The sequence below is a fragment of the Megalops cyprinoides genome, chromosome 6, assembly GCF_013368585.1.
Source record: "Megalops cyprinoides isolate fMegCyp1 chromosome 6, fMegCyp1.pri, whole genome shotgun sequence".
NCBI classification, from domain to species: Eukaryota; Metazoa; Chordata; class Actinopteri; order Elopiformes; family Megalopidae; genus Megalops; species Megalops cyprinoides.
Window position 1 is genome coordinate 1142465 of NC_050588.1, and position 21334 is coordinate 1163798.

The 21334-nt window shown below is 42.0% G+C and overlaps 1 protein-coding gene across 1 annotated transcript; it reads left to right on the forward strand.

Annotated features, from left to right (window-relative positions):
• Nucleotides 1–648: 648 nt before the first annotated feature.
• Nucleotides 649–20091, forward strand: LOC118778866 (ly6/PLAUR domain-containing protein 1-like). Its single transcript, XM_036530646.1, has 4 exons — nt 649–673; nt 4372–4472; nt 15512–15635; nt 16900–20091. The coding sequence occupies exons 1-4, from the start codon at nt 649–651 to the stop codon at nt 17121–17123; spliced, it is 474 nt and encodes a 157-aa protein (XP_036386539.1). The 3' UTR covers nt 17124–20091.
• Nucleotides 20092–21334: the final 1243 nt, after the last annotated feature.

Here is a 21334-nt window from a genome sequence, read left to right on the forward strand (position 1 = left end):
TTAGTTTAAACTTCACCGTCAGTCGGCATCCTGATCTCCCGGGAAAGATAAGCGAAAGGGCGCGCGGCTGCTGCTTAGGGCTTCATAAAGCGCACCGAGGCACCGGTAATCATGGTAAAGGGGGAGATATGCAGTTAATGCAGTTTCATGCATGCCTTAATTCAGACAGACTGTTTTGTCTATATCTTGAATTCTGTTGTTACCTGCTTTGCTTAAATTTTCATCATAGTTATGTACTGTTTCAGTTTGTTTATTTAAATAATTGATTGTTTTGTTCTCTCTTTTTCTGTGCCCTTTGGTTTAGGCTATGGGGAGAAGGTAGCCCCTACCTGTGTATATAAAGGGGGGATAGTTTCAGTTCTGGGGTTCTCTCACAGGGGCTAGGTTTGAGCTCGGGTGACTGAGAGGAAGAGAGTTTTGGTCCGGTCATGTTGAGATGCCAGTACTTGGGCCAGTAGGGCCATAGGCTTGAGTTTGCCTTAGCTTGTTATTTTTGCTCTTATTATTTTTGTTTTGTTTGTTTTTGTTTTGTCATGTGTGCTAATAAATTTAAGAACTTTCTTGTGAAAATTCTTTTGTGGCTGGTTTACTGCCCCCCTACAACCGCAACACCACATTACCTTTTGAGAATTTGGTGGTAGCGGTGGGATGGCTTCCCGCGAGGCCATCGGAGGTGTGCCCAGTGTGTGAGCCGTACAAGGGACCCCCAGGTTGGGTTGAACCCGGTGTGTGAGGGACACCAGAGATGGGTGAAGCACGGTGTGAGAGACCCCAGAGATGGGTGAAGCACCAGTGAGTGGGGCATCCTGGGATGGGATAAGTATGGTGGGGGATGCGTGAGGGACGCCTTGGTCCGTGAAGCACATGGACGCGCTTCCCAAAGGGGAGGGCAGTGTGACGGAGTGCTGTCACTACGGTTGAGTATGCGTTCTGACTGCCATACCAACGAGCCTGGCTGTTTGGCATCTGTTTGCTTGGTACCCTGTAGACCCGGGTTTGAGGCCAGGTGGGGTGACTGCTCTTGCCCTTTGCTACAACAACCTTAGTGAACTTATGTTAACTGCTGCAGAAAATATCAAGTCAATCTAGATAATTTCTGAATAATTTCTGATGGAAACAGTTGGAATTATTTAACGCTGTCATGTCCTCCTCCCTAACAGCAAAGTGTAGGACTCACCCAAATCACATGGTTCCACTTTTTCCAAAGACCAAAGAAAGGCATTCAAGGAGGGTTATATAAAGTGTGTATGTATACACCTAATGGAGACAAAGGCAGATAGGCAACTTCTGCCTGCATGGTTCATATTATTTGCACTGTAGGCCAGTCAAAATTCAAATAAAAAAGAAGACATGGTGATGGTCATCAAGATGATGCACTGCAAATGTAACAGCAGCAGTAATTATCCCTGCTTGCTTTTTGAGAGACAATATTCTGCAACGCAGTGAGTACCACAGTCCCATAAAATAATTAATATGTACTACACGTGTCTTTAACTATGAACAGTACCAAACTACGTGCTAACGGAAAATATAGCCTGCGCGCTGTTTGTTGGCTTCGTTACACCAGTTTACTCAAGATTAATCTCTTTGCACTCCGTTACGTCTCTTCAGAAACAGTCGATGGAGACAGGATCCTAACATGACCCAACACTTCGTGGAACAATCGATTCAGAACACTGCAAGCAGATACCTCACTAACCTAACCTAAAGTACCTAAGTTTACCTCATCAATAGGCCCATGTCAGTGACAAAACAGCTGGCTAGCTAACGTTAGCTTGTTCATTAACGATCAGCGAAATAAGTAACAAGCTAACGTTATATATGAAAATTTACAACATACTCAAACAGAATACTGTTCAATAGTAGGCTATAGAGAATTTGATACCGAAAACAGCGTGCGGTGAGTAGCCCAGAATACTTCCTACGTCCTTGATTTACAAAGGCGGTTACCCCATGAACTCATATGCTTTTTTTTTTTTTAGCCCAGTGCTTTTTAAACGACTGTTGTAGCCAGAGCCTCTGGCTGTGTCGTCCAGTTAATCTGCTGTGTCGACGAGCGGAAGCCCTGAGTTATCTTCGAAAATAAAAACCTGTTTAATGGGTTTACTGTGCTTGCTCTCGTCGTTTAACATGAATTCAACGTATCCTGAAATCAAATTTTATTTAACATACAGTAATTTCAACAGTAGGCCTACAGAAACTAGCTAGCTAATAGCCTAGGCTACAATCGCTATCGCCAAATTATTCAAAAGATGACTAACGTGAAAACTGGTCGCTAAATAAATCCACACACGCCTATCACTATCATCTACCATACAGTCTTTACTCCAAAACGATCTAATGTCTGTTTTTTTTCCCGGGGAAAAGAACAACTTGATTGTTCTTGCGTGTTTTTTGATAATGATCCAGTCAGTAAAAGTGGCGCGCTCACAAAACGTGATCAGGGACAACGATATTCCGTTTCCAAATTAAACTTTTATTCTAAATTTGCCGGTTGTTGTGACACCACTACAAATAATGTTTTTACTCATTTAGAAATCAATTTATTGGGGAACTAGTTTGGGTGGGGCAGGGGGATAGCCCACACAAATATTGGGGGAGGGACGTGCCCCCCTCCCCCCCCCCCCTTTGTAGAAGAACGTCAGATTAGAAGGCCGTGTTATCCGTTTGACGACCACTCGGATTACGTTGCCTTGGCGGACAGATTTGCCTCATATTTCTGCTTCACCCAGGTGTGACAGGACAAGATGGTCTCATCAGAAACACAACACTGACAGATGAAAGCTCAATCTTAGGACGTAGAACTTTTTTAGTTGGGGAAAAAACACATTAAACCTGTGCGTAGTTTTTTTTAGAATGTCAAATATGATTGCAATTAAAATAAATCGTGTGATATTCTTTGTAGGTCTGTAATAAATGTGAGTAGATTGTTTTTCTCATTACAAAAACTGTGGATTGAGTCTCGCATGGTCTGTTGCCTGCCTGGTGCCCAGGTTGGAGACCTCCTGGAGCGTGCAGACAAGCTCCTGGCCAGAGCGGGGGAGGATCCAGTGGTCATAGTCCATGTTGGAGCCAATGACGTAGGAAAGGGTAGGTTCGGGGTTCTGCAAGAAAAATTTATTGAGCTAGCGGGGAAGATTAGGAGCAGAACCTCCATGGTAGTCTTCTCTGGAATTCTACCAGTACCACTTGCAAGCAGAGGGAAGCAAGCCTTTATACGTGGCTTGGTGCAGGGGATGGGGATGAGTACAGCGTAGAGGGATACAAGCTGCTAAGAAAAGATAGAATCAATAGAAGAGGAGGAGGCGTAGCTCTCTATGTAAAGGATAATCTTAATGTTCAGGAAATACCAGGAATGGAGCCCCTTGGTGTTAGTGAAGGCATATGGATTAAGATATTGGGGGAAAATGAAAAAGGTCTGAATGTTGGAGTATGCTATAGGCCACCAGCCTCAGACAGCAGCGTCAATAGTATGCTCTTTGATAACATTAAACTAGCATGTCAGGAGGGTGAGACAATAATAATGGGGGACTTCAATTACCCTTCAATTAATTGGGAAGCTGTGTCAGGTCAAGGTAAACGTGAGGAAGAGTTTTTGGATGTTGTAAATGACTGTTTTTTGATACAGTCTGTTACTCAACCCACGAGAGAGAACACAATCCTAGATCTGGTTTTGTGTAATAATCCTGGTAGAATCGGCAGTACTGAGGTAGGGGAACCACTCAGTACAAGTGACCATAGTTCAATTACATTTTAATTTTTTTGGCAAGTTAAGTCTGCATTCTCCAGTGCTAGAGTATTCAACTTTAGACAAGCTGACTTTATTAAGATGCATGATTATACAAGGAATATAAACTGGGTACCTCTTCTAGGTGGTAAAACTGTGAAAGTAATGTGGTGCATATTTAAAACGATTATTCTGGGTGTACAGCGTAAATTCATTCCGCAAGAATGGAGCTGGAAAAGAAGCATCCACAGTGGATGAATAAATTGCTACCGAACAGTTTGAAACAAAAAAGGAAATTATTTAGAAAATACAAGTTGGAGAGCTCAGATAGTAATAAGATTGAATACAGTGATATGCGAGCTCAATTTAAGAAAAAAATAAGGGAAGCTAAAAGGTGTTTTGAAAGACAGATTGCACTAGAATACAAAGAGCAACTCTAAACACTTTTTTTCAATATTACGGTCGAAAAAGGATAGTTAAGGATTAAATAAGAGGTATAAAAAATAAGGATGGAGTTATGGTTTACGATAACAAAGCTATTGCTGATACACAAAACAGTTACTCTGTGTAAGTTTCTTTGTCTCGCTCTCGCTCGCTACCTGCTGCTCCTCACCTGTTTCGTGCTCCGCACTTCCTGTTGCTAGTTCCCCGAACGCCAGACGCAAGACGCCAATCGGTTAGGACCCAGCCAGGACCCAAACCCGGAGTACTCGCCGATTCCGACACCCTCACAAAGACTACAGACGTAAGTAGCCAGCTAGTTACGTACGATGGCTTCTCGCAGCTCTGTCTCTCCCATCCTTAGCTCTCCTCCCTCTCTTTGTCTCCCCTGCTCTGTGTGCATTCCTTCTCCGCCATTACTACCAACTTTACCTGTGTTAAATCCGAGTTTAACGCTAGGTTGACGGAGAAGGTAGCAGAATTAGAAGCACGCATCCGCACTTTATACGAGATTAAAGCAAGTGAAAAGTTTATCGAATCCTTTTCAGCACCGGATGCGTCAATTAGCCTTTCCCCTAGTTCAACCCCGGCAGAGCCTTCGCAGCAAGGCGAGTGGGTTACGGTTCGGGAAAATAGATGCAAGCGCAAGCCCCCGGTGCACCACCAACCCTCGGTTCACGTTTCTAACAGGTTCTCCCCCCTCAGTAACACACCTGCTGAGAAGCCTGTTAAAAGAGCCCTGATTATTGGCGATTCTATTCTTAGAAACGTGAACGTAGAGACAGCAACGACCATAGTCAGTTGCATTCCTCGAGCCAGAGCTTCCGACATAGAAGCCAATTTGAAAGTGCTGGCTAAAGCTAAAGGTAAAAGTAAAGCTAAATACTCTAAAATTGTTATTCACGTCGGCGCTAACGATGTTCGCATGAGACAATCGGAAGTAACAAAGTTAACTATTAAATCGATGTGCAGGATTGCTAAACAAATGTCGGATTCGGGTCGTTCCTGTTATCCGGTAACATTTTGGCGTCGTAATTCTTGGAAAAATAATTACATGTTTTTCATGTTTTTAGCATTCTATCAGAATAGTGACCTGTTTATCTATTAGGAATACATATTGGTCAAGCTCAGGGACTCAAAAAATAATAATTATGGGTAGATTGTTCAGACACTGGCCGTGAAGGTATTCCACCCTGTTAGGGACATATACATAGTTATCACAAAATGTTAATAATGTAAATGTTAAACAATAATGACCTTTTCTTGGATAGTACATGTCCCTCATGCCATCATAGTATTTTTATTCTTGAAAAAAATAACAAAAAGATTATTGATGAATAGAATATGTCTTGATTATTAAGAACCGGTACTTTATTGGACCCATTTTTGCCAACAGGATGGTAAATAATACCAAAATTTTGCACAAAACATATATATGCTGTTAATGCTCCTCACCTCCCAAAATAATACAAAAATCTGCCAAACATTTAATATTGCTGTCAAATTATTATTTAAAAATAACTTGTCGAAACAGGGTGGAAAGGAGCATAACAGGGTGGAACGGAGTATAACAGGGTGGAATCTAACAGGGTGGAAAATTTTGAGCTAAGTTAGCTGTAGCTCTTTGATTGATTGACATTTAGCTAGCTAACCACCTACAGATAAACAGAACTTTTATAACTATGTCAGATATGTTTTTTTAATTTTTTTGACCGGACAAACATACTCCATAATATAGCCTAACAGGGTGGAACTTTAAGAGTGTGACAAGCAGGATAACATTTCAAAAACTTTTTAAAAAAGTAGGCGTGACAGTTGACGCTTATCTCAGTTTGCACAGTTGAATTCCCGCCCAAAAACAATGATGTCACTATCTGAAAATGGTCCCAATGGAATTGTAGTCTTTTTTGGAAGGCGAGAAAGTACATGTAACACATGAAAAGTACATGAAAGTACAAGTCACAGGGTGGAAGATGACTTCAGGGACACACAGTAAATTAAGAAAATGGTAAAAAATAACTATAATTTCACCAGATTTTTATGTATGATGAGAGGCAGTTTAGCCTAGTCTATAACATAATTAAGGAATATTTTGAGGTTTTTATCATTTCATGGTTTACAGGTCTTGTGGAAGTTGATTACTTTGCACTGAGGACATGATAAAATTGAATGCATATATCAATAAAAAGGTGTGTAAAATACAAAATAGTATCTATTATCTCTGTTTAAGTGGTGAAAAAAATATATAATTTAAGCCATTTGTTATAAATGTGACTTATTTTAGAGAAAATTTGAGTAATTAAATCATAGGGACAGAAAAAGTCACTGTATAACAGGAATGACCCATTCAGTAATTTTCTCTGGCCCCATCCCCATGCGGCATGGTGACAAGATCTATAGCAGATTAACGTCACTTAATCGTTGGTTGTCTGAATGGTGCAACGTGGGTTTTATAGATAATTGGCACAAGTTTTGGGGGAGGCCTGGTCTTTTAAAACAAGATGGCATCCACCCCTCGAGGGAGGGTGCAGCTATCATCTCTAGAAACATGGATCATAGTCTGAATTCCTCTAAACCTTGACTTATCAGGGCCAAGGCCAGGCAGCAGACTTTCTGTCCTACACAGATGTCTGCTTTTTCCCTGGAACCACCACTTAAAAATCCCATAGAGACAGTGTCTGTTCCACAATCCTCCGTCCCAAACTTCTTAAAAACATCCAGTAGGGGCATTTGTGCTGATAATTTGATAAAAATTAAGTTTGGCAAACCTGAAAGTACTACCTGTAGACAAATGGTCCTTAAGATTGGGTTAATAAATATCAGATCGCTACAACCTAAAGCTTTATTAATAAACGAATTGATTACTGATCACCAATTTGATATCTTATGCCTGACTGAAACATGGCTTAAACCTAATGACTTTGTTGCTCTCAATGAATCAACTCCTCCCAGTTACTGTAATCACCAGGTCCCTCGACCTACTGGTAGAGGTGGCAGCGTTGCTGCTGTACACAGCTCCAAACTCTGTGCCACCCTTAAACCTGGCTATAACTTCCATTCGTTTGAACTGTTAGTACTTAGCTTTGCACATCCTGACAAGACTGCATTTCAGCTATTTACCCTTGTTATAGTTTACAGGCCACCTGGCCCTAACAGTGTTTTCTTATCGGAATTTGCCAACTTTTTATCTGACCTGGTTGTCAATACAGAAACAGCTGTAATAGTAGGCGACTTTAATGTGCATATGGATAATGAACATGACCCGTTCAGAACAGCATTTTTGTCCATCATTGAACCTATTGGACTCTATCAAGCTGTGGACAAACCCACACATTACCGCAACCATACTCTTGATTTGGTCCTCACACATGGAGCAGACATTAACCAGGTGGAAATTATGCCGCACAATCCTGTGTTATCCGACCACTATCTCATCTCTTTCAATTTACCACTAAAGTGCTTCACATACTCGGAGCCTAGATTTTCTTCCAGGTGCACGTTTTGCTCTCTTACAGCAAATATCTTTATCGACAAGCTCCCTGCATCATTCTACCTGCACAATGAAATCTCCTCTAGTTTATGTTCAAACCCTAGCTCAACTGAAATTAATCTACTCGCGGACAGTGTTGATTCTACTTTGCATCAAACTCTGGATGCCGTTGCTCCCCTCAAAAGGAAGAAAATCACAGACAAGAAGCTAGCACCTTGGTATAACGACCATACTCGTGCTCTCAAACAAGCTACGCGAAAACTCGAAAGAAAATGGCGCTCCACCAAATTACAGGTTTATCTCCTGGCGTGGAAGGAAAGTCTCCTAACCTACAAGCATGCCCTCACAGCTACCAGATCCAATATTTCTCTTATTGAGAGAAACAAGGACAATCCTAGGTACCTGTTTAGCACTATCGCCGGATTAACCAAGCATCAGTTAACCTTACCATACCAGCAATTTATAGTAGCAGTTATTTCATGAACTTCTTTGATAGTAAAATCTTAAAGATAAGAGACACAATACAAAAATTCTCATCGACTTCTGCCTCCTGCCTGGCCAGTCCCGTTCCAGATTATGTAGGTATGTCTATTAGACCCGCCTCACGCTTTGACTCTTTTATACCCATTGAATTCTTTTATCCATTCATCCAATAACTCTACCAGCCAACTTGACCCCATACCAACTGGCTTCCTAAAACAGCTACTGCCTGCAATTGGCACACCGCTATTAAATCTTATCAACGCCTCCCTTATGTCTGGACACGTACCTCAGCCCTTCAAAGTAGCAGTTATCAAGCCTATTCTGAAAAAGCCTAATCTTGATCCCAATGACCTGTCTACAGGCCCATCTCAAACCTTCCATTCCTCTCAAAAATTCTGGAAAAAGCAGTATCAAAGCAACTCTGTGCCTTTTTACACTCTAACAACATTTTGGAAGTTTTCCAGTCCGGATTTAGACCTCACCACAGTACGGAAACCGCTCTCCTGAAAGTGCTCAACGACCTTCTACTCTCCTGTGACAATGGCTGTATCTCTCTTCTTGTGCTGCTAGACCTAAGTGCAGCCTTTGATACCATCGATCATCGTATCCTCCTTGACTGCCTCAAAAACCTGGTTGGCATAAGTGGACAGGCCCTATCTTGGTTTAGGTCTTATCTATCAGAACAATATCAGTTTGTCTCCATTAACAACGAATCCTCCGCTCGTTCCAGAGTAAGATATGGTATACCTCAAGGATCTGTGTTTGGGCCTCTGCTCTTCTCATTATACATGTTGCCTCTTGGCGAAATCATCCGTAAACATGACATTAATTTCCACTGTTACGCAGATGACACTCAGTTATACATATCAGTCAAACCCGATGTCCCTCTGAATATTTCAAACATGGAGGCCTGCCTAACAGATGTAAAGAATTGGATGGCCCAAAACTTTCTCCTCCTTAACCTGGACAAAACCGAAATATTGGTCATAGGCCAAAATTCAATCAGAAATCAAATCAAAATTCAATCTTTTACACTGGCCCTTGATGGTGTCTCCCTGGCCTGAGTGCAGCCATCAAAGACCTTGGTGTTGTTATTGATCCCAAGCTCTCTTTTGAAACTCACATAAGTAACACCTCTAGGACTGCCTTCTTCCATCTGAGAAATATTGCTGAAATCAGGAAAATCGTATCAATTAGCGACGCTGAAAAACTAATCCACGCCTTTGTAACATCCAGATTAGACTACTGTAATGCCCTCTTGTCAGGATGTGCAAACGTCTCATTAAAACCCCTTCAGCTGGTGCAAAATGCAGCTGCTCGAGTCTTAACCAAAACTAAACGCTTTGAGCACACCACCCCAGTTCTGGCTTCTCTCCATTGGCTACCTATTAAATACCAGATCGTTTTTAAAATACTCTTACTCACATTTAAGGCTTTAGCACCCCCCCCCCCCATCTTAAGGACCTTCTTCACCCATATCTTCCGCAGAGAGCCCTTCGCTCCCAAAATGCCGGGCTTCTCATCATTCCAAGAGTGGGCAAAACTACTGTAGGCGGTAGAGCCTTTTCCTATCAAGCCCCTCTCCTGTGGAACAGCTTACCCTCCGAGATTCGGGGAACAGACTCTCTCTCCACCAAGTCTAGGCTCAAAACACATCTATATAGTAAATCCTTCAGCTGAGGGACATGGCCTGGTGCTGGCGTGGATCATAGAGTCTCTGGTGGACTAAGTGGTCATTGCTTTCATGGACCCTGTGCCGCGATCTGGTGTTGACTGTTTTAGTCTCCCCCTATGACCATGCCAGTCCCTTGTCTCCCGTCCACTAGGTATGCTGCCATAATGTTAGGGCCGGGGTTTTTCCATGTTGCACACCTTTTTCTCTGACCCTCCTCTCCTGCCTCTCTATTCTAAATCCATGCCATTTTTATCATCCACTAACCACTAACTACTGTTTTCTGTTTGCTTCCTATCTCTGCTCCGGGCTCCTGTCCGGAGCTGTAGCCCAAGCGTCTCATCCCGTTTTCCAGTCCTGCTACCTCGCTGCCCTGCCCATCAAAGCCAACTGCGTTCCAAGAACCAGACATCGTAGGAGACATTCTTATAATCACTCTGCTGTTAACTACTGTTGTCTGTCAATCGTAAATGTCTTAAAGTACATTGCATAACTTGTCTTAAACTCTATCTGCCCAGTGCGGCCAGAAGCAGATGGGCCCCCTCCGAGCCCAGTTCTGCTCAAGGTTTCTTCCTGATAGTTTTTCCTTGCCACTGTTGCCTTAGGCTTGCTCTCAGGGGGTCTCAGGCCTAGGAACAATGTAAAGCTGCTTTGTGACAACTTGTATTGTAAAAAGCGCTATACAAATAAAAATGAATTGTTTTCGCACATGCCTTCAGGTATAGTCAGTTCTCAGAGACTTATGGAGGAAATTGATTTAAATGATGCAGGAGTACTAGATAAACTTCAAAAACTTAAAACAAATAAGGCAGCAGGCCCTGATGGAATATAGCCAAGAGTTCTCAGAGAACTAGCAGAGGTGGTTTATAAGCCTCTGACAGTTGTTTTTAAGCAATCCCTTAAAACTGGAGAAATACCAGATGACTGGAAACATGGCAGTGTAGTACCTATCTACAAGAAAGGGAACTGGACTGATCCAGGAAATTATAGGCCTGTCATCTTAACTTGTATTGCATGCAAAATACTGGAATCCATCATTAGGGATAATTTGGAATTTTTCCTGGAATGAAATGGTGTCTTAAATGATAGCCAACACGGTTTTTGCAGAGGGAAGTCGTGCTTAACAAACCTCTTGGACTTCTTTGAGGAAGCTACAGCATGTCTGGACTCAAACCAAGCTTATGATATTATCTATTTTGACTTTGAAAAGGCATTTGAAAAAGTTCCGCACGAGAGGCTCATATTGAAAATGAAACCTGCAGGAATTACAGGAGCTATCACTGAGTGGGTTCGAAGTTGGTTGTCTAATAGAAAGCAGACTGTAACTGTGGGAGGAATTGTATCAGAGCAGGGTCCTGTACGAAGTGGAGTCCCGCAGGGATCGGTGTTGGGGCCTTTGCTATTTCTTATATACATAAATGACCTTGATGCAGAGGTTAGTAGTAAAATAGTAAAATTTGCAGATGACACAAAACTAGGGGGTCTAGCCAACAGTATAGAATCAACTAAGGTAATACAAGAAGACCTAAACAGCATCCAAAAGTGGGCAGATACCTGGCAGATGACATTCGATTTACATAAATGTAAAGTCTTGCATGTGGGAAATAAGAACCTTAGACAAGACTAATTCATGGGTGGAAAAAAACTAGAATGTGCTCAATTTGAAAAAGACTTGGGAGTAATAGTTGACCCAAGCTTAACAGGATCTAGGCACTGTGCTGTAGCAGTAAAAAAAGGCCAACAGGATGCTGGGATATATAGTCAAAAGTATTGAGTATAAATCTAAAGAGGTTATATTGAAATTATACAATGCCTTTGTCAGACCTCACTTGGAATACTCTGTGCAGTCCTGGGCACCGCACTATAAAAAAGATATCGAAGTTCTTGAAAAGGTTCAAAGAAGGGCAACTAAATTAGTTCCTGGCATGAAATATAAAAGCTACAAGAAAAGACTCAAGTTACTTAACCTATTTAGACTAAGCGAGAAGAGGCTTACGGGTGATTTAAAATTGAGGTATTTAAATTTATAAAAGGAATCAATAAGGTTAACTATAATAGACTTTTTAGGGTGAGTTCAGCCTGTAAAACAAGAGGACATAAGTGGAAACTAGTTAAGAGTAAGTTGCGCACTGATATAAGGAAATATTATTTTACACAAACAGTTATCAATGCATGGAATAGGTTGCCAGGTCATGTAGTTGAGTCAGAGACCCTTGCTGTGTTCAAGTCTAGACTTGATGCAGTTTTGGATACTCTTTAATTAAGAAATGGCGAGTTTAGTTGGGCCGAATGGCCTGTTCTCGTCATCATATGTTCTTATGTTCTTATGTTGACAGTTTGCCTGTAATAGGAACTGTTGCAATCAATGTTATTTGATGTTGCATACTTTATAATTGCACTGTCACAAAACGCTGAACAAAGAGCATTTTCCAGGGGGAATATGGATGTAAAATAAACAGAAAATCATAGCAAACTGCGAATCGTTGGTGAATAATTCCCACGGAGGAACAAAATATTATTGGGACGACTTTATTATTGGTCAAGACAGAGAGACATGCGCAGTGCAGTCCACCTGCGTTTGCTTCCCGGGCTCTTTGGGTTCGTTGAAAGCGCGAGGGCGAGTCTAGTTAATATGCATGTCTATGGATGAACACAGCGAGAGCATCCTCCAGCCTCATTTACAGTGACAGAGTGCCTCTGTGCTGCGAGCGGCTACTGCTCTCGCATGTAAACCAAGTTGACAGAACTTAAATCGTAACAGCAAAAACTATTACTGCTGTTCTTGCAGCTGCTTTTCCTCTGGTACAACAACAAACTACTAATACAAAAACTGCACTTATCTCAAGGATGGCTTGGGTCGTTTAAAACCTCTGTTTTCGAAGACAGCGGGGTGGCTGTTGATGGACATGGGAAAATGCGGTCGCTCGTTTTCTACGCTGCTTTGTGCGGATGCGTTTTAAGCTCAGGTAAAGTTGAACTGTTTCACTTTTCCGTTTCCAAACCTGTAGACCTTATGTGTATATGAATATGCAGTGCACTAGTCATGGAGACAAAACTGACCAGGAACATGGCCCAAATACTCCGCACATATCGAAAACCACCAGTACAGTACGTAACGTCTTCAGCGGGGATGCATCATCTTTAGCTTGTTATAAAGTTTAATTGTCTGGCAACCAAGCAATTGCACCACAGGTAGTGTTACGCGAGTGATTGTGGTTTTAATTCACGCGTAAAAGTAGGATACATTTTAAGAGCACAGATTCCACAGTTGTTTGATATTTCTGATTTGAATCTCTCTGGCTATTGTTATGGAGTTCTAATACAGATTATTTTATATCTCTTGATGAACGGTTATCTCGTTAAAAACGTTTTGCGTTGAAAAATAGTCAGTAATTCCCCCTGCTTTATGACCGCATTTAATACCACCGAAAACCTGGCAGGCGTCGGATTACTGTTCGCAATGCGAAGTGACAAGGATATGGTGCAAATCCTATTTTATCATCCGTCCACGACTGATATGTCGCCTGCTCGCAAGAGTATTTCACTTTAATTTATTTACGATATGACGAGATGAGATATCCAGTGTTACTATCTTCTCAGAGGCCATTTTCTCTTGGGGGAGTAAAGTTAGTGTTCATTACTGTGAAACACACCAGCGATTAATAATGTTTCCCAACGCAAGCGTCCCAACCTGTGCTGTGTGTTAATTTATTAGATTTGACTGAAACGTTAATTCAATTCTTATCTAGATTTGACAGCTCGTGTGAGTTTGCCTCAGGGAAATGTGTTGTCAGGAGGTGCGTTTGTGCTGTTAAGTGTCGAAATTGTTCCGTTTAATCCATTGAAACGCGAATCGCTAAATGAAGACTAATATGTGTTACTCTTTGCATTATGCTGCAAAAACTCTGAAGAAACAGTTTACCTATATTAACCTATATAAATAACATCGCACAGTTCTTTGACTGGAACGAGGGTTTAAAGATATTAACTGTTTGGAGATGCTTAAGTCAGAGCTGATATAAGATCCAGCGGGCAAAAAAAAAAAACACTAGCACATTCAGGGGGACCCCGGGCCAGGTTCAGTAAACACTTGTCGTGGTTATATTTTTATGGAATTAGTGATGTGAGGCAGATTCACAGATTCAGATAACTTCTTATTGGAAAACTAAGCGTGTAATTTTCTGAATAGCTTTATATCTACCATCCATTTCATTGTGACCCTGTCTGATGACGTCTGTGATAAATGTAGGTAGGACTCCTTAAATGATCTAGGGCATGGCATAGATTTATGCAGTGCATAGAAATATGATTTATATCACACTTGCTCGATAATGTTAAGAGTGGAATGTTATAAAATGATACCGTTTCATCGTGTTTGCGTTAAGAGCTTTATGACGTTAGCTATCCGAACAATGTGGCTGAGCACCGTCACAGAAAAGGGAATGATGCTGGGACGATGCATGGAGATGCCTTGAATCACAGAAGTAGCTCCAGCGCGCTAACTGTGCTGGATTACGGAGTGTGGGTTCGTGTTACCCCTGTCTTTATCACCCCAGCACCCCATGTCACCACAAGCAATCCTGTTCACATTATGGACAGGCTATTAGGGTGACCAAATGGGGTTAGGCTATACCGCTCGGAATGCAATAAGCCACAAGGTACCGCAAGCATTTTATCATTCTCAAGGATTATGAGAATGTAAAAGGGCACAGCTCATAAATTGTCCATGCTAAGAGGAAAAAAAACCGGGCTGGGGGAAGAGGCGGAGATGAGTGGATGAGGACGGCTCCCTCTTGTGGTTATAGGCCTGTGTAATCAAAACTCTTTTTGACGCGCGCGTTTTTTGTTCATTTTTATGTGGAGAAACATGTCAGCGTAAGCTTTAGTCAAAGTTCCCTTTAACGTAGCGTGGAATTCATTGGAAAAAAAAATATAACATTTTCCAAGTCTTACAGAAATGATTTAAGTCGTCTGTCATCGAGAATTTTTTATGACGAAGTGACGTGATGGTTGCCGTGGATGTCTGTGAACTAATCAGCAAACTTGTCTAATTTAATGTAAGTGCAGTCCGTATGATCACGTATATGAAGAAATGTAAGGTGCTCCTACCATAACACATTGTGGGCTATATATTAGGTTCCAGCCTGGCTTAGAATATGCTGCACGCGTCATAGATTCGGTGTTAATGTGATTAATAGAGCTATGATTGTAGCCTGATTAGTGTTTTGAGTTACTTACGTGGACAGGATACAGACGATTAGGTTGGATGCAAATGAGTAGTGATTCCATGAAAATGTCCATTAATGCAACACACAATGGAAGCATCTATACACCATATTTACATGATTGACTTCAGAGTTTGGAGTCTAATTCTTAGAGTGTGTTTTTTGGCTCCTAAGCAAACCTCCTAGACACTCGCTTTGGATGCAAGCTGAGCTCTATGGATCTGGTTTGAACCCAGCTGGACCTGGAGTCCTCAGAGGTGGAACAAATTGGCTTTTTATGCTGGGGATTGGGGTGGGTAGGTCAGACAGGGTGTTCTCATCTCATGGCTCTGACACCAAAAAGGAACTAGATAAATATATGAATATATACAAAAAAACAAACCCAACAAAAGTAATCAAAGTTTTCTTCATCCTGATCAAGTGTAGCTGTGTGTGTTTGTGCGTGCATGTGTCTCTCAGCCTGGCCTTTACAGATGCAGTGCTACCACTGTGAAGAGACCCTTCTGGAAAACGACTGTTCTGCCCCCCAGTTCATCGTGAACTGCACAGCCAACATCCAGAATGCCTGTCAGAAGGAGGTCATGGTGGGGGTGAATGGTGAGCCTGGCGCTGTATGTCTTTGCCCCAGCCCTATGTAAAACCCCTGCTTGGTGTGCTAACTTCATTAGTCCTGCTGTCTCACATGAATCCATGAGGATGGGCAGCAAGGGTCAGTTACACCACATATGACTTACACAGCTGCATACAAAGTAGGAGGTCATAACAAAATACAGAAAGGGGAGAGGGTCACCACAAAATCCTTGCATGGGCACAGTGTTGGAGGAAAGTACTTCATTACATTACATTACATTACATTACATTGGCATTTAGTAGATGCTCTTATTCAGAGCGACTTACACCGGTTACGATTTTGACAGTTATCCATTTATACAGGTGGATATTTACCAAGGCAAGTGTGGGTTAAGTACCTTTCCCAAGGGTACAGCAGCAGTGTTCCAGTGGGAAATCAAACTGGCAACTTGTTGGTTATGATTCTTGGTCTTTAACACTATGCTACACTGCCACCCCACCTGGCTAGTATATCTGTGAACTTGGCCGTTTGGTGGCAAAGTCATGAATCGACAGTATCAGAAAGACTGCATTGGGTTTTGTTTCCATATCTGATTTGTATGGTCGGAACTAATTTCAGATGTTCGCTTTCATAGGCTAATTTTATGGTCACAAATCCTTTCTATTACACCTGAACTTCAAGGGAATTTTGTAATGCATGCCTTTATGTAGAGATGGATTTCATCATAATAAAAAATGGCACAAAATGAATTATGAATATGAATGTAAGGTATTATGAATATAATGTGGTCAAGTATTCTACTGTTCATTGAAAAGCCATTGAAGATTGTCCACACTCAAATGATAAAAACAGTAAGTACACTGGTTTGTCTTTTGTAGTCAGTAAAATATGTCCATCCTTCATGCTGTCTCATTAGCATGCTATGTACTACCTATGGGTTAGTAGACCATGCGGATATCACAGACAAATTGTCCAGGCCACTGGCAAATTATTCATGAATACCACTTACCAAAAGTCATTGGTGTCTGTCAAGAGCACTTGCAAGTTTGTGTCTGTGCAGAAATTCATTGAAGTTATGCGTCTCAAAAAGCATTTTCAGTTGCATTTCCATGTCTAAAGTGGGCAGATTTTACAGCAATTTGGCTGTTGCAGCAATGAAAGAAAATAATCAGTAAGGTGTTTATGTTTATCACTGTCATTGAACAGTCATGGGAAGCATGGATTTTATCGACTAGCTCCAACTGCCCTAACCCCTCTGCGCCTGCGTGTCTCTCTCCCCTCCCTCCGCAGGTGTGTCCTACCGCAAGGCCTGTGCCTCATTCACCACCTGCCTGATCGTGTCAGCCGGCTACCAGTCCTTTTGTTCGCCTGGCCATGTGGGCTCTGTGTGCATCAGCTGCTGCAACACGCCACTCTGCAACGGGCCCCGTCCACCCCGCACCTCCCTCGCTCCTACCCACCGGCCCCACTTCTCCCTGCTGCTCGCCACAGGTGCCCTGGCCACCCTGCTGTGATGGCGGCCCCCCTTCTCCCCTGCACCCCCTGCTCAGGGTGGAAAATGCAGGTGGGGGGCTGCCCTGACGGGGTGCATGACCACACCTGAAGATGCACCTGAAGAACGACCTCTAGCTAAGCCACAAAAAAATAATAATAGCTGTGGGATGTCTCCACCAACTTAGGGGTCTGAAACAAACAGCTACAAAATCCCCTAATGGACAGAAAGGTCTCTAATACTTTTTCTAGCAACTGAAGCTGAAGGCTCTGTCCTGCAACACCGTAATAGACAGAGAGCTTGTGGTGATCTAGCAGGGCTGGTCTGGCTGGGCCTCCTGTCAAATGACTCATTTGAATCCTGCTCAAAGTGAATAATTTGGACACACTGACCAAGTTCTCACTGCTATGCTAGAGATTCACCAGGCCTCAGATCCCTGGCCACTGAACTATGTGAAGAGGACCTCTGCCCCCAGAATGTGGCAGGCAGTAGTGGTGTCAATGAGTTTGCCCCCAGAATGCCAACATGTCATGCAGCATCTTGTCACAGATAATGCAGGGCAAATGGACAGTACCAGGAGCTGGGGAAACAGCTGAGTTGAATGAGGAGAAACAATAAAATTCCAGCAGGCTATGTTATTTTAGTTAATATTACCCCCTCAATCATTCACTGAAATGTCAAGACCACTTGTAAATGTACTCCCACAACATTCAAGATACTATCCAAGTAAACCCCTGTGGCAGTCAGTCAGTCAGTCATGTAGATGCTGTAATGGAAGCATAGTTACTAATAGGCAGGCCAGACTCTATAAAGGTGAATGATGATGGTGGAATATGGGATAGCACACAGCGCAGCTGAGGTTCAGGTTGAAGGGCCATACTGCTGTTCCCCCATCCCTGCTAGCCTAAACAGATCCTCTAAACTGTATCTGCTTCCTTGTTACAACCTCTGCATTCCTGTTCCACCCCAATGTTTCTCACAGGCTATCTAGATTGGGCTGCAGAAATCGGCTAACACCCATTTCTCCAGACCCATGACTGTACATCGAACACTCCAGCCAGAATTCTGTGGGCTCGTCATCCATTGGCCTCAAAACTCAGCACCCCAACACCAGAATCTCTTTCCTCATCCTTCCAGTGTTGTTGTGTGTCAGATAAGCAGGCATGTAATAAATGGTTTAAAGTGCATTACTTTCAGGCTTCCTCTGTGTGTTTTTAGTTGGGGGCTGTGCCACAGGAACGTTCAGCGCTTGTATTAAATGCTTGCCAGCGTTCAACCACTGAACACCGCTACCACTTGTGCCAGCTCCGGTGTGACTGGGAGCTGAAGAGAAACACGCTGACTCGGTCACATATCTCAGGAGGCTGAGACAGGTTGGGGAGGTCATTTACAGTTCTTTGAATGTGTTACTTGCTTTTTTCTGCTTCATTGTGCCTGTTTATACTCCTCATGGTGCACACTGAATGTTCTCAGATTTATAAGCTGTTGTGGATAAGAGCATATGCAAAAGGAATAAACTTTCCCAGCGTCACTTGCGGTAAATCTTTTTCAGTTTACAAATTGTTTCACCTGTCTTTTTATTTTTCTCGTCAAAGAAGCATTCCATCTTAAAATGAGCTAGCCATCAAGTGCTTAATGGCGATCAACTAGTTTAGTCCATGCCTGCTATTTTTCTTTTTTAAAGCATACTGTAGGTCTGTAGGTCATTGCCTGACTGGCAGAATGTGGATATTATTCATCCATTAGTCATAGCCATGTGCCTGACCCTTCAGCTGACTGGGGCGGAGCTCAGAGGTCAGAGGGCAGCTGATGGCATGGTCACCCTCTATGATTTGTACAGATGAAAGATATTACTATTTGTGAAACTGTCAAAAGTGACCACGTACCTTCTACAGAGGATGGAAGAAACAAGATTGTGGTTTAAGGCTAGAAAATCCAAGGTGTCTGAATATTCAGATGGGTGAGGAGCTTGAAAGGTTGTATATTTGTGGTGAAATTTGTAGTGGAATGGGAGAGTTGTAAAGTGTTCAAGGCTCAAGGCGTATCCAAGGGCTTTCCAGGATTATCTCTTAATTGAGAAATGTCCTCAGCCAAGCTCTTCAATCATAGAAAAAATGCATTCTTTGTATTCAGTATTTTTACATGATCTTTTATCAAATAAACTAAAATAGCATGACATATTGATTATTTGAATGTGACCATGTGAATTGCTGCTGTTGTTCACAAAATAATTTTTTGATACATTAACTAGCTGTAAGCATGTCCATGATAGTTTCTGGGGTTGGTTCCCACTCATTTCTGTAATGTGACAAACGTAACTTGATGTCCGGTTTCTCAGCTGCATATGATTTGTTGGTCTTGACTCAAAAAGTGCTTTTCTTTCTGATTTCCGTTGACTGGCATCCAGATACTTGGCTGAACTGTGTACTTTTTTCTCAAAACATTTTATGGGCCAAGTGCTTAGGTAATTAGTGGGAGATAACAGATACACTCTATTCAGATTCTAATGGGTTTTTTTCATTAATGATGCTCCACTGCACTCCACCGGGTACCGTATTACATGTTGTAAAGGAGCCCAACAGATTACTGTACGGAGATTGCCTGTTTCTTCCAAGCAGTATCTTAAACACAGCATTTGGATAATGTTGTCCCAATGTTTTTGATCACCATGGCTGTGTCCCCAGATCATACAGTAACATACAGCATACTAATATGCTATATAGTTTGTAATATGTACCCTTTACTGAATCTTATAGCAAACATCATTAAATATGCAATTACACAGTTGGCACTGATTACTTCTTTATCGGAATCCTATATTAACTAACTTTGGCTTTAGCTGGAGTGGAGGCTAGCTAGCAACAGTAGCTATGATATGTTGCTCTAATTATACTACAACTGGTATGTTAACCTAAGTGACAGTATGTTAAATGGTCTATGTTGGTGTAATACCAGTTTACAACAAATGTGATATTTAATAAATCGGTTGTTCACTACCCAGCTGCTTGTGTATTGTACTGACTACACACAGTCATTCAAGTTGCTGGTTTCCCTGCTTGTTCTCAGCTTCCCTGCTTGTTCTCCGCTTCCATCACTGTTTAACATTTCCCTGCCTGTTCTCGGCCTCCCTCCCAGTTCCCTCCTTCTCTCCCTTCCTGGCTTCAGTTCCTCCACCTTCTCTTCCTGTTCCCAGGCCACAGAGCATTGTGCCACCTCCACTCACTGTAGCATTTATTTCATGGGTTAACAGCACTTTTGCATGAATATACATATCAATCACTTGTTCATCACATTATTACATTGTTTTTGACTGAAAAATCTGGTCATGTGTCAGGAGCAACCCTCTTCGCACTGAAGTCGCACTTCTGTGAATTGTGATTATCACTAACGTGATGACTGATACATTCATTCTTGGGCATGTCAAGGAACAGAATCTGGAGGACCTGCTGTAATGACCCTGCATGGGATGTGAAAGTCCGAGCAGGGAACAGCCACAGGTTGCTGTAGGTGACAGCTGGCATTAAGTGAGTGGAGAGACCAGCGAGCAAAAGAGGGAAGAAATATCATGAAGCATTGTGAGTGCACTCAGTCTGGAAGCCAAAAAACACAGAGCTACCCAAGAGAGTCCAGCTGCAGGTGGTAGCTGGCCTCATCATATTACTCAATGTGCACAGTATCTAGGATGAATCAGCTACCAGTGTGGGGGAGGTTCCTGCAAAGGAGAAAAAAATTTTATTTTATCAGCCTAAAGTAGATTTATTCACCTGGAGGACACCTTTTAAGCATCAGTCAATGTGTTCTTACTGAAATATTTTCTGCATCTAAAACATAAGTTATTCATTGCAGTGAATCTTATTGTTTGTGATATGTTATGGGTGATAAAACATTAAAATGGGCTTCATTACTGTATGAATATATCAAACACACACAAAGATGCACACACATGCACACATATATATATATATAACTTAATCAACAGTCACAGCTATTGGCATTATCTACATATATACACAGTGATACTTACTTTATGACCCCTTCAGCAGTCCTTATATTACCATCACAGAAAACTGGAAGCACAACACAACATGAGCTTTAATTTAATATGATGTGTACACAGATGTTTTTTCTCTATTACTAAAGCAACACCAGAAAAAAAAATTAAGAAGCAAAAATATTCATCAGTTATCAAGAGTCCACGTGATACTGTGATAGCATGCTTCCATGGAGGGGTTT

Excerpts from the sequence above, each read along its gene's own strand:
- LOC118778866 (XM_036530646.1), top strand. The coding sequence starts at position 649 with ATGGCTTCCCGCGAGGCCATCGGAG. Across the intron at positions 4,473-15,511 it reads CCCTCACAAAGACTACAGAC|ATGCAGTGCTACCACTGTGA; the intron begins GTAAGTAGCCAG and ends TGGCCTTTACAG. Across the intron at positions 15,636-16,899 it reads GGTCATGGTGGGGGTGAATG|GTGTGTCCTACCGCAAGGCC; the intron begins GTGAGCCTGGCG and ends CTCCCTCCGCAG.